The sequence below is a fragment of the Copadichromis virginalis genome, linkage group LG6 (genome assembly GCF_057382275.1).
Source record: "Copadichromis virginalis isolate Kocher_CV1m ecotype Utaka linkage group LG6, C_Virginalis_male_GT1.1, whole genome shotgun sequence".
NCBI lineage: Eukaryota > Metazoa > Chordata > Actinopteri > Cichliformes > Cichlidae > Copadichromis > Copadichromis virginalis.
Genome location: NC_140623.1, coordinates 34,448,168 through 34,462,019, shown reverse-complemented (window position 1 = coordinate 34,462,019; position 13,852 = coordinate 34,448,168). Strand labels below are relative to the sequence as shown.

Below are 13,852 nucleotides of genomic sequence, written 5' to 3'. Positions count from 1 at the left end.
GTCAGTTTTTTTTTAGGGGGTTAAAAATCTGTTAAGTGCAAATAGAATATATTTTTGTTTCCTGAAGAAAACTAGCATGTTTAGAAATGCTATGCTGAAAATCCTTTGCTCTCTTTTTAGGGGCGCTAGCAATTTTGTCCTCATCCGTAATTTGGTTTATACTTCTGTTCAAGAACAAGTACCTGCCAAATCATGACTACCATAAACCTCTGCTGTGTTTTAATTTTAGCGCTAATGAGCAAATATTACATTTAACTGGCAAACCATCAACATGCTAGTAGTAGTAATTAGCTAAAAACGTCACTCTGCTGGAACGCAATCCACTGGATGCTAACTACATTCAATATAATTTGGAAACTAACAGTTAAACTCAGTATGTGTGCACATCAGAAATCCTACGTTATTACATTTATTTGTAATACAGGTGTCATTATGCACGTGGCTTATTAGTAGGTTTGTATAATGAACTTTAGCTTCAATGACAGCTCCTGTGTCTGGAAACAATTCCACTGAAAATTTCCAGCATAAATCTCATCTTTATGTTGCAGTCTTTCCTGTTTGTTTCCCCTGTGTGTCTGTGTCTCCACATGTTCATTTCCCCTCTTAATAAAGAGCTGCACTAACTCAACAGATGCTCAAAGGAAGGTGGCACATCTGGCTTTGAAAAATGGGTGAAGTGGCAGAAACTGATCTGTGGTGCTCTCTGTGTTCCTCGGCTCTTATTCCTGTTGTGTTTTTCTTTCTATCATCTTTCTGGAGAACATTGACCTTTACGTGTTTTGTGTGCCACGGTGTGATTGTCTCTGGAAAAACTGAAAAAGTAAGGGGGGGTCTGCAGAGACGTGCGGCACGAGGCTCCTTGTTTGTGTGTGTGTAAGTGTAAATAGCATTTTTCAAAAATATGACCTTATCCAAAACCAATACAATCTGTCATTGATGAGAGGCATCCTGAGGCACTTCAGCAGGCTTCATCATCCATATGGGAGGTCATGAACACGCTGACGGCACAATCTCAGATCATACACTTAATCGCAAACACAGACATGTGGTCTATAAATACTTGAATGAAAATGAGCAGGATTTCTATCGTTTTGGTAAAATGACAGACAAGAGATCTGGATTATAAATTTATGCTAACTATAATAATAATATGTTGCTTACAGTAAAGGTAATACAATGTTTGGGTGAATAATCACTGTTTGTAATGTGTGTTTAGCCCCTTGAGCACTCCTGATTAAGTGTGTTGATCTGCCGAATCAGAAGCACACACCTATAGTTTGTCATTATCTTCTATGTCATGATAGATTTTGTGAAAAATGTGTTCTACTGAAACAAAGACTTTTCAATGCAGATATTCTGGCATGTTGTGAGACATCACAGGGTTAAGGTATGAATATTCTAAATTCCTTTTATTTTTCTCAAAAACAGTGAGGTGAAGGTGGTTCCTCATTACTGATAGTGACTTTCTGGGATCTCACAGAATGACGTGTGTTTATTATATTCATCAGCAAGTAACTACCAACCCAGTAGCGCTCCGGACTGCTGTGCATCTCTCTTTAGATGTTTAAACTGTCTCGTTCCCTCCTTTCGTCTGTGTGTAGGATGTACGATGTTGGAGGTCAAAGAACAGAGCGGAGGAAGTGGATTGGCTGTTTCGAGGACGTCAGGGCGGTGCTATTCGTGGTATCGCTCAGCGGATACGACATGACCCTGGTGGAAGAGCCTTCTGTGGTACAGCATGCACAGAATCACTCATTCACAAATGTTTGTTTTGTTAAGTGACCGAACGTAGAAGTCTTTTTTTTAATTTATTCATTTATTGATTTATTTTTTAGGTCAGACTACTATTAAAGACAGAGTTTAAAGTGAAAGTGTGTCTGCTGTTCTCTCTGCAGCTGTTTGATGGTTGTAATATCTTCTCTCTGCAGAATCGTCTTCAAGAGAGCATGAAGCTCTTCTCCTCCATCTGCAATAATATCTTCTTCCGCAGCACATCCATGGTGAGAAACTCATCTTTGACCTCAGGAGGGTAGATGTGAGTCCACAGAGCGTCATCATAGGAAGGAGACGTGTTTTATTCATAGACTGGCTTTATAATTGTTCACTTTTTTAAATCAGAAATATGTTGTGAAACTGCATAAGTGATGATTCTGTGCTTAAGTGGGCTAGTTTTATTCATTATCATCTTATCAGACTGGTAATTTGTACAAAACAAATTCAGTTCTCTCAACGAGGACTGACAGTAGCTCCCAACAGTTTTTGGCTTAAGGGGAAAAGTTGAAGGGATCACAAAAAATGATCGGATCCATCAGGAAAACGTAATGGCAATATCTGCTGAGATATTTCAGTCTGACCGCTATTGGTGTTACATTTCAGTCTCATTTTATCAGGCAGCTGTGGCTCAGGTGCTAGAGAGCGTAAGCTACCATCCACATGAAATATTTTATTTAGCCTAGAAGCTGGCAAATTACATGAAAAACAACTTTCCTCAATGAAACTGATATATTAACACAAGATAAAATGGATCAAAGAGGGAAAGAAATACACAAAAGAAGGGGCTCAGATGATTTTTTTTTTTTTCTTTTTAAAGTGAAGTGCTCAATAGATCAAAATGTAATTGTAATACAATAAAGAGTTTAATAAGTAAAATCTGATGAATGAATGCAGATGTGATACTGTGATTCCTGTGGGAGTGGAAGCAGTGCTGAGCAAGTGGCTAGGAAGCTGTCTCATGTTACAGAAAAGGTTTCAACTAAGTCAAATCTTTAGCTGAATATTGATGAAGTTGATAACAACACACTTTGTAACAAAATACCAGCAGAGACCATTTCCAAACTTTTTTTTTTTTTCATCATCATAAAATAGAAAATGTTGAAGTCAAATATTTATTATTTTATCTCCTTCACTTGGCTTTTCAAAACACAAAAGAAGACGTGCAAGTTATGAAAATATAACAAAGCTACTTTTCTGCAAGTTTGAAAGGAATTTGAAGGAAACTGCTGCTCGTGTTGCAACATTATAACCAATCCTTTAAAAATCAAGTCCTACATAGCAAACTGTTGCAGTTTCGTCTTTATAACACTCGTAGTCAATATAACATTTCAAGTTCTGGGAATTTACCTCTATATTCAGGTATGCATCTCATTTTAAAGACTGTTTTTTGTCCTAAAACATTTAAGGACAGAGCTCAGAGCAGCTCGAGGGGAGTCTAAAGCTCCTTCGAGAAGTTGTGCTTTCTCTCAATGCGCCACAAAAGAAAGTAGTAAACGTCCTGTGAACATGAATCTCTTAATAGTTGTTTAATGTTTAAGTTCCTTTTAAAGATTAATGCTATATAAGTTTGATGGTTCTTGATGGTTGTTATTTTTATCAGACTTGGGTTTGTTTTGTGATTCTATATCAGCTGCCGTGTTTCAGTTTGTTAGGCCGAGAATCTCAGTTACATTTTTATAGGTCTTGTTTGTTTTTTGTGCATTTTATTCCTGTTTGACTTGCTCGGGGACTGCAGATGGAAATTAGCTAGTGGCTAAATCTGATAAAATGCATCTCTTCTCTTGGGAGAGTGATGTTCTTGTACAAAGTCCCTGACAAATAAATACAAACAGAAAAAGATGTCCTTGAGTGTCTAATGTAATATACTCCTTCCTATCTTGTTAACCCTCCTGTAACACCATGTTGCTCCAAGACTTATGTTGGAAACCACTTTATTATATTTTTACAAGGTTACAGCGTAAAGCGATGGAAAGGAAAATGTTAAACATGTCTTTCTGTGAGACGGGAGAGAGACTTTGCCTTTGTTTTAAAGTCAAAAAACAAAAAGGACCCGTCCAGAAAAGGTGGGAACCTCGGTTCAATTTGACAGCTCGGCTCAGGCGGGCGGAGCTCGCCGATGAATCGAGGAGAAATTAGTTAAATCTTTGTCGCTCTCCGATTGTTCCCTATGACACCACGAGACGAGCATAAAGCTAATGTGTCTGGTAAATGTTGTTTCCACACACGGATCGCTGTCTCTGCCTTTTGTCTCTCAGCGCGCTGTCACTTGCAATTAAACGGCGAGTTGTAATTAGGATGATCTTTGGCTCTCTGTTTTTCCATTCCCATTTCTGGTTGACGATCACAGTAAAACAACCGTGTAATGAACTTGTTTAGTTTATTCCACCTAACTTGAGTTTGCGGTCCACTTAGAATACAGTGATGCAAAGGCTGCGACCTCTTTTTAACACTTTTGATTAACCTTTGGAAAAAGGAAACTCCAATCTCTGAGAAAACAAAGGCCTTTTTTTGCTTTATTTAACTTAAAGTTTTAAGTTGTGTGTGTATTATAGAAAATCTCTTCATGTGATTGTTTCTGTATTGCACCAAATCCTCTCCTAGTAGGTTATTCATTTTTACGCTATAAAAAAAACGTATTTAAGGATTCATTAGAGCCAAATAGGCAATTAAGTATCTTTGTGTGACGTGTTTATGTGCAGGGTTGTGTGTGTGGACCTGCATGTTAACATGGCCAACAGGCTCATTAAACAAAAGTGTTTAATGATACCCTTTTTTTTTATATGTGGGAGGGAAATTTGTAACCTCCACCTCAATTAACTTTTCACTTTGGCTGGTCAGTGATAATTGCACACCTAGGTGTCGCTCAATTTCTTGTTCATTGAAAATGTGCACAACCTTTCCCCTCTGTTGTTATTATTGGAAAAAACTAGTCCTTGTTTTTTTTTTTTTTGTGATCAGACAGGCCAGAAAGGGAAAACCTGGTCTGAGTTTTAATTGGTACACTACAAAGCCAAAAGTAGCGGTGTAGTTTAGTTGTAGTCAGGTTGAGGAAGTAAACAAAGAGACAGATTTACGAAAGGAGTCGCTGAGGTTGTGGAACTCGACTGCAGGAAAGTGCGCGACAGATTACTGAACACTGATGTGAGCGAAGCCATTGATCCACCATCAACACACGATGTTTGTGTCAACACAGCTATTGATTTTTGCATTTAATGTGAATATTTGTGATTTATTCGAGTGGATTTCATGTTTTTCCACAGTTACTGCAGAGTTTTAGTTGCAAACGTGATCTTTCACAGTTGTTCTCTCACACTGATTTTCCTCTTGTTATGAACTCCTTCTCTCAGCTCATTGTTTTTCTCTCTTTGCAGATTTTATTCATGAACAAGATAGACCTTTTTCAAGACAAGATCTTGCACTCTGGGCGACATCTGCGGTTGTATTTACCGCAATTTAAAGGTAGGATTGATATTCATTAGGAATGTTATTACCACGGTCAGCATAATAGCATGCAAAACTCCATGGCTGTGTCCAGAATCACTCAGTAGACAGTAAGTTCACCATCTTGCAGTGCTGTCTGAAAGCACAGTGCATTTAGAGCTGCATAGAAAGTACTGCACAATTTACGGTAACTACCCAAACATTGAATACCATCATGAAAAACAGCAGATGCATCACAGCCTGAATTTGTCTTTAGATGCTCGCTATCATATGTGTTTATAATAAAAAATTAATGTTGGTATTTATCTGTTTGGCCAACACTGAGCTGCCAGGTTTTAGTGTTTAAAAATCATCAATACTATGTCAAAACTTTTTAAATTATCAAGAGTTAAATGAAGCTTACACGTTTTACAAATATAGATATTTGCTGTCATAAAAGCATAAATTTAGTCCAGCGTCACCTAGGGGATTTAAACGCGTACAATGAATGATGAGCTCTTAGCCTGCTGCAAACTGTGATATTTTGGGGGGATTTCTGCATCTGCTCAACATTTCACTTCTCGTGTCTCAGTGGGCTCAACAGGGGCCGTGTCCCCTCTGCTCGCATGCAAATGTCAATAAAAATGCTAAAACACTTGGGATTGGGGTCAGCCTGCAGAGCAAGAGTCTATTTCACACTGACCTCAGATGTGATGATGAGTAATACAGCAGCTCCCGGCATTTTTATGTGTGTAGGCTGTGTTTTTGTTTGCTTGGAGCTGACAGAAGTTGGATGGCTGGACTGTTGATTCATTATTTTCTAGTTTAGCTTCTCTGCTTGGTTAGTATCAGTCGTGGAAATGGACTAAGTGCATTTATTCAAGTGCTGTTATTAAGTCCAATTTTGAAGCAAGCTGCAGTGCACAGACACACAAATCTTCTAATTAGTGCTTAGTAACAGACTAATGAAACACTAGAATTTCACTTATTAAAACTGAAGCACAAACTTCAAGCTGTTATTTGTCAGATAATGCCATTTATTGCTTGAAAAAGTACCAACAGCACAAACACAGATGAGAGGTCCAGTTAGGTTAGTCAGATATGGTTGGGAGGAGGCTTGGTGGACAGCTGTCTGCTCCAGCTGCCCTGTGTGGGTACACCTGTCAATCAATGTGGCCACAACTTTAATTTAAAGCCTGTGACCACGTAGTTTTCTCTTGAATTAAGAAAATATCCAAATGGTACAGTTATTAAAAAAGATCTTTCTACTTCATCCCAGTATTTATTCTTATCTAGTATAAAATGTTACTACAACTTGCTTTTTATTCCTTTCCTCTCTCATAAATCATCTCACGACTTCTTTTATTTTTAGACCCTACTACAGAAGATTCACAGTTCAAAATAATCATTATTTATCATAAACGGCACCTTGGTTTGACCTCTGAATTCGTCCTCTGGCTGAAATAAACTCCTCTGTTTAACTCCTCTCCCTTTAAACCGCTTTTCCTCAGAAGTGCTGCGCCTCGCAAACAAAAGGTTTGAACATCAAGCAGGTGGAGCTGCTCGGATATCCGCTCTGTCACATCACAGAGAACAAAAAAACTGAAAAGCAAACCGTTTAAAACAGAGTGTTCAAAGCAGTCTGAACATTCTGCCTCACAGGGATTACTCATGTATGCCTAAATTTAATGATTTAAAAATGCTGGTCGTGATTAAAATGAGATTAAAATAAACATTCACCATTTCAAATCATGACCACTGGCATTACAGTGGAACAGTAATGACAGAAAATAAGGAAAAGTATAATATAACATCTTGTGCAAATTTATAATTTGGCTAAAAAATGGAGATAAACCTAAAAAAAACTTTGGGATTCACCAAATCTACAACCTGATCATTTTTAATAGGAATGAATGCACTGGGCAGCTCAGCAACACCAAAAACATTTGAAAGATAGTAAAGTGCACGATGACAGGAGTATTTCCATGGTTAAGAAAATTAACTTTCACACATCTTACCAAGTCATTTACTAATCAGGTTGGTGGTTCGATCCACTTAACCTTCAGTCACTCACTGCTCCAACCTGGATGCCAAAATATGTTCACTGGAATGTAAATGCTAGATAGAAAACACTGATATGAACGGGTGAATAACACGTTTTATAAAACTCAAGTAGAGTAAAAAAAGTGCTATATAAGAACCTGTCCATCTATTTAAGAAAGCCTCACAAAAGAAACTGAAGGTGGCTGCATCAAAGGTCTAACAGAGCATCTCAAGGTAGGAAATGCAGCATCTGGTGATGTCCATGGGTCGTGACCTCGTTCAGACATTTATTTTTTTTGTCTTAAAATGGAAAAACTAGTCCTTATATTTCAAATCGTGTTAGTTTGTCCAATTAATTATGAACCTCTGACTGTGAGGGACTGAGTATAAACATGGTTGTAACAAAACTAAAGCTGAAAGTTTGCACTTTATTATTTGATTTAAAATTCACTGTGGAGGTGGAGGTGCAAAACTACAAATACGATGTCTTTGTCCAACAAATTTATGGACCAAACTGTAAATAACCCACAAGCAGCTAAGGCAGTAAAATGATGCTTACACACCGCATCAGTTTTAATTCAAATCAAGTGGCAGAAAATGTGCTTAAATATCTGCACCTCAAACTTTTTTGCCTTTTTATTACATAATTTGCAATTGTTTTGTCTTATGTCCACTTTCTTGTCAGTGAAAACTTGAATAGTAAAGCTGTTTTTGTAATAGAAAAGTAGAAACTTCCACTGCCTCAGTGGGCCGGTTGCCACTGGTGTCACATCTCCTCCTAAATGCAAATACAGAATTCAGAATTTCATTCTTTTCAACATTAACTAAGCAACTCTGGGAGTTTTTGCAAACACATCTGATCTCTCCCCCTTCATCTTCGTCAGGTGCAGACTGTGACGTGGATTCGGCCGCCCGCTTCATCGCCGTCACCTTCATCTCACTAAACAAAACGCCCAGCAAACTCATCTACCACCACTTCACTACGGCCACCGACACCTCCAACATCCAGATTGTCTTCCAGGTGGTTATGGAGACAATAATCAAAGAGAACCTGGAGGCCGTGTCGCTCCTGTGACTGCGTGAGGACTTTGTCACATTTTAAATACTGAAATATGGAGATCATGTCACGCAAACATGATTCCTGATCTCCCTAATGTGAGGAGAACCCCAGGAGCTCTGCTGCTCCTCTTCGATTTCATGATCACATGTGGCTTCTAAAAACTGTTTCAAAGCAGATTGAAGTGGAGGACCACTCGGTTCATGCTTTGCTCGTGTTGGTCCCCGAAATGTTGACTTTTGAAACCTTTAATTGAAAGTAAAAGGCATTAATGTTTTATACTGTAGATTTATATGAAGTCAAACTATGAAAAGTGACACTGATTTTTATGTTTGAAGACTGGATATAGATACATGTGGCATTTATTTGTGTCCTCCTCTGTGAACGTGGGGCCAGCATGGAGCGTGGGTGAGGGTTTGTTCAGTAACTTTGGTGGCGCAGTATTCCATCATGTGTTTCCTGCTCATCCATCACTTTGTCTCTGCTGTGCGTCATGCCTGTTTTTTTTTTGTTTTTTTGTTTTTTTAAATGAGGTCTTAATCACTTTAAAAACACACCAGAGTGTGTTGACTTGACATCCTGAGCTAAAAACACCCACATCCGTGCACAGCCCCTCTGTCTTCTGATTCCTACCAGTCACACTGATATGGGGAAACTTATTAGAATTTAAAAAGTGAAACGTCTGACTTGTTAATTTCCTTCCCATCACCAATGACAATTATTGTTCCAGTATTACACACAAACCCCGTTTTTGTGTTTTTCAGCCAGGATGAAACCACCTATATGTGATTTGTTTGCAATTAGCTGAGCTGGAGTTTGTTTCCAGGGCTCCCCTGTGCTACTGACTCCAGTAATAAACAAGATATGGTAATGACTGATGCAGTGTGATTATGGATACTAAAAAAGAAAAACGGTGAGAAAAACACCCCCAAGTGCCTGATGAAGTTGTTTTACTGTGCTGTAATATAAATGCTTCATACGCATGTATGAAATGTGTTTTTCATTCTTTGTTTCTTCTTTCTGAATTATTTTTTATGTTTACAGTTCATTAAGTGTTACGTCCTGAGACTTACTTTATGGGTTGTACTGAATCTGGAGTAGAGAATAAATGTTATACTGCAAACTCAACGGAACTCATGCAAATGGATAAGATTCAAATAATCCCGTGCTGGACCACTTATGTGTCCCCTGTGCAGTTGAAGATTTAAAGACACAGTTAGACCACACAGCAGGTTACCAGTGTTTGTTCATTTTAATAGATAAAATAAATAAAAGTACTTTACAGTAAATCTGCTCTGCAGTCGACTTCTCGTATATTTAATACAGTTTGGCAACACAGGTAAATGTCAGGGTTCAAACACTAAAGATGAGAAATAATTTGGGAAGAAAACGGCTTGAGCGAACATCTCTCACACCGATGTTTTTCTTGTTTTTTTCTTTTACACTCATGTCTACGCAACAAAAGCAAAACTGAACAATGTTGAGGGGTTTAAATAAGAGAACATTCAGAGTCTGCAGCGGTCCGTCTTTGACAATTTGTGGGTCTTTCCCGGGAGTCGCCACCTAACCCTCACACTCATGCATCCTCGTTACTTTTCTTTTTTCCGGTTTCCACAGCAGTGCTCCCGGGATTCTGCGGAGGACGAGTCCAGTCGGGACTCACGCGGACAGGCAGTCCAGGGAGTCCAGAGTGAGGAAGACGTCCGCCTTGCACTGGAAGGTGCCCGTCCCGTCCCGCATCAGCTCGCAGCTCTTCAGGTTTGGGGAGATGTCCTTCACGCAGATGGCCTGAATGAGGCGAAAATGACAGATGAGAGAATTTAAAGGCAAAAGACGAGTCCTGTTTAACCAGCCTGAAAACCTACATTTCACTGATTTACACCGATTACATAAAATCATGCAGACTAAAATAATTAATCCTGGAGTTAGGGATGTAATCAGTTTAGATTTAGTTAAATATGCGATAGCAGTTTTATTAAAGCTGACCTTCAGCGCCCAATCATTTGATTTTTTTCTGTTTTCTTTGTTTGTTTGTTTTTGTCTTTATGATATTAAAAAAATAAATAAATAAATCAGGAGTATTAATTCAATCTCATCCTGATTTTTTTTTTTAAATTTATTTTATTTTTAAGATGTCAAACTTTCAGCACTAATTAATCGCCAGTGTGCGAGCTGAATGGAAAGCAAACTTTACGCGCATACTTTCTTCGTTTTACTCTGAATGGTCTTGTTTTAAAGCGCTTCCTAACAAGAATAGCGTTTGTAGTATGTTCTTTTTTGGCACTCACCATGCTTTTGAGGATGGAGATCTGCCTGGAACCCCCCGGGATTACGTTGTTACCGACTGTCTCTCCGCTCTCCATCAGCGTCTCCTCGGATTCGGATCTCCGGACGTACGGTGACCTCCTGATACCGGACAGCAAACCTGAGGCGCGACCAACCGAGTAGTAACTGGGACCGGTGGTCTGCTTGTACCAGGCTTCAACTGAATAGCAGGAGATGAGCAGAGACACTCCAACGCACACCACAGCAAACCTGGCTGATTTCTCCATGTCTGGAACCGTCTTGGCACGTTTTACGCAGGACTTTTCTCGTCAGCGGTGCGTTTGTTTTGCTTGGTGTTCAGGAAACTTTCTGCTGCTTATATAGGCTGACTGGGCGACGTTATCGTGACCCAGGTCGTTCGTCAAATCAGAGCCATGAGGTGGGCGGATGATGATCCATCTTCAAAAGGAGAAAAAAACATCCGAATTGATCTGCTCTTGATGGCTTATTGGCGCCACTGGAATGTGTTTGTGTATGTGGTAAGTGATAGAGGGTCATAGGACGTCAGCAAATCTCTGACCCTTGAAGAGGTCAGAGCGAAATTGATTAACATCAGTCGACCATGACAGACACTGAAGTCAAAACACAATAGACACCGGATACCGACAAATTAAAGGAAGACACCTTGTATTTCACTGATTCATTCCTAAAAGAACTCTACTTGAGCGACAGGTGGTTTTCTTTTTTCCCCTTTCCAAAAGATATTTCCGGATTTGTCGTTTTGTTGATGGTTGTTGAGATGCTGATTAAGAAGTTGGTTGAAAATCCCTCAAATGTTCAGTTAGAATCAAAATTGGCAGGCGATACGGTCTCTCAATCACACCACCACACAGTACTGACCCACACATATGGTTCTTACACACACACTGGACTTTCTGGACATTGTTTTTGCACACATTGTTTTTTTGCACAACACTGGTCACTATATTCTTCATTTCCGGTTAATACTTGTACAGCTGCTGTTATTGTGTATATATTTATTTATATTTCTTCATACATTCTTATATAGTTCTATATTGTGTATTTTGTTGTAGTTATTTTATTTTCAACTTTAATTTATATATTTTATCTTATTCTCCCAGTTAAATTTACCCTTCATTCTAATTTGTGTTGTACAGTTATTTCATTTTTAACCTTAATTTATATTTTATTCCTTCTTAGTTAAATTTACCCTTTTTAATTTTTCATATTTATTTCCTATCTTATTCATAGCCTTTTCCTTTTTTGTTTTCTTTAGGTCACGAGCAGTTGTCCAAGCATTTCACTACATATCGTACTGTGTATGACTGTGTACGTGACAAATAAAATTTGAATTTGAATTTGAAAATTGGTAAGTGTGAAGGTCTCAGCATATGATTCACATCATTCTCATTTGGATGAGGAGCTTTGTCATCTTGGAAGAAGCAGTCATCTAAGGGAATAAGTGGAGTGAAACCATGCCAGCAAAATGCCGCCCACAGCATAACAGAACTAGAAAGTGCATTTTCTGAAGAAACTGCAGTGTGAATGCTTGAATCTGAATGTATGCACTGAAATGAATTAATTACTGGATTTAAGTTAAAAATCTTGAATGAGATAAAAAAAAAAAAACCCCGAATTTAACCTGAAAACAAAAGTGCTGAACTGCTAAAAGCTGAAGGTTACACAGAAGAAGAAGTTGGAAAAAAGCTGAAAATGTTTTAATTGTAAATTAGAAAAACCTAAGAAATGAGAAAAGAACATTTAGAGTCAGAAAACATCTGAAAGAATATTAAAAGGTCATATTCTTTGAATCACTGAATGACTAAAATGTGATCCCTCCACTTGGATCCACACAGTTTAAAAAGTTTACATCTCTGAGCTTTGAAAGACAAGATGTTGGAAAAAGAACAATAATGGCGACAATTTGAGGGTAAAATGATGGCTGTAACACTGTGGACACAGCAGCAGTTGAAAGAGAAGTGCTTAAGATGAATCTTGGCACAGTGGCAGGCAGAGCTCGTTAAGCAGGCAGGTGTGAGCCTGGTTGCTATAGTGACTGCACCCAATGGCTCCATACACACGCACACAGACATGCACCTCACTTTTGCTGCTTAAAATGAACAGAAAAGTCAGGCCCAAACAAATTCTTCCCAAATGAAAAGTACATGTCGTATTGACAAAATTCTTTCACCGTGAGCGACAGCCATGTCTAGTCTACCTAATTCTCAGTTTTCATGCCTGTGGAGTTTATTATATGGACGTGGTGACAGTGTAAAGACACCATGCTCTTCTGATTTTCAAACGAACCTTCTGAGCCATTTTAACATTAGAGTCTATGGAAGAGTTGGAGGGAGGAGGCTGTGCATTGGTGACATTTATAAAAGAACCGTAACACCTAGGACAATAGTAAACACATTGGATGAAAGAGGACAGCCATGGCTACGTTTTGAGGGTAAAATCATACCTGTAGAGCAAACTCTGCGGACACAGCAGCAGTTTTAAAAAAGATTTTAAGATTAATTTTTTTGCTCCTCTCACTCTAGCAGTTGAGCTGCCTCACTCTAGCCCCAACATTCCGTCCCATACACACCCATTATAAACTCTGAAACGGGTGAAAAAACATCATGAAACTTAAACTGGAACTGAAGAAAAAGTATAATAGATATTGAAAAGATAAATGCAAGTTGAATAGTTGAATGTCTTGTCTTCGTTTTAAAGTTTGAATGGTGGCTCTATGTCAATGTATGTGGAAGTAGTAAGAGTTTAAAAATGAGTAAGTTGAATGAGGATTTGAAGGGTCTCCCCATTGAAATACATTATAAATTTTTGTTGAATAAAGTTGAATAAAATTAAAAATATAAATGTTAAAAATATGAAAAATGGAAGCAGTGTTGTCCAAAAGAATAGGAATCTAACGGTGTTGGAATGGTTTTTCTAAGTTGAACGGTTTTGAAGGAGTAGGATTACAAAAAACGTACGGAATACAGAATAAAATATAATAATAACTAGAAAAATTTGCATTTCCTGCGAAAATGCAGTGTGGATGCTTAAAGCTGAAGCTGTATGCAAAAACTAGCTGAAAAAGCTGAAAAGTTGCAGAAATTGTAAAAACTTTGCAGAAGCAAAAGAAGTTTGCTAAAATGGAATAACTTAGCAGAACTGCAATATCTTAGAGGAAACATAATACTTGGCAGAAATACAATAGCATAGCAGAATTTAGCAGAAATATTGTAACTTACCAGAAACATGATAACTTCTCAAAAATACAAGAAT

The 13,852-nt window shown here is 38.2% G+C and overlaps 2 protein-coding genes across 2 annotated transcripts in view; one reads left to right on the top strand and one right to left on the bottom strand.

Moving 5' to 3' along the window:
* gnav1 (guanine nucleotide binding protein (G protein) alpha v1) overlaps positions 1-9,421 on the top strand; it is a 36,365-nt gene extending 26,944 nt beyond the window's left edge. The window contains exons 6-9 of the mRNA XM_085460085.1: positions 1,602-1,731; positions 1,929-2,000; positions 5,145-5,232; positions 8,121-9,421. Coding sequence (XP_085316211.1) covers positions 1,602-1,731; positions 1,929-2,000; positions 5,145-5,232; positions 8,121-8,311 — 481 coding nt within the window. The 3' untranslated portion in view covers positions 8,312-9,421. The remainder of the gene's footprint in view (positions 1-1,601; positions 1,732-1,928; positions 2,001-5,144; positions 5,233-8,120) is intronic.
* A 101-nt stretch (positions 9,422-9,522) lies between these two features.
* npb (neuropeptide B) lies at positions 9,523-10,921 on the bottom strand. The gene is made up of 2 exons (XM_085460086.1): positions 10,582-10,921; positions 9,523-10,081 (listed from the first exon to the last, which is right to left on the bottom strand). Exons 1-2 carry the CDS (start codon positions 10,843-10,845, stop codon positions 9,953-9,955), a joined length of 393 nt encoding a protein of 130 aa, XP_085316212.1. The 5' UTR covers positions 10,846-10,921; the 3' UTR covers positions 9,523-9,952.
* Between the last annotated feature and the right edge of the window lie 2,931 nt (positions 10,922-13,852).

Coding starts and splice junctions, on each gene's coding strand:
- npb (XM_085460086.1), bottom strand. CDS start 10,845: ATGGAGAAATCAGCCAGGTTTGCTGTGGTGTGCGTTGGAGTGTCTCTG. Junction 10,082..10,581: donor TCTCCATCCTCAAAAGCATG/GTGAGTGCCAAA, acceptor CGCCTCATTCAG/GCCATCTGCGTGAAGGACAT.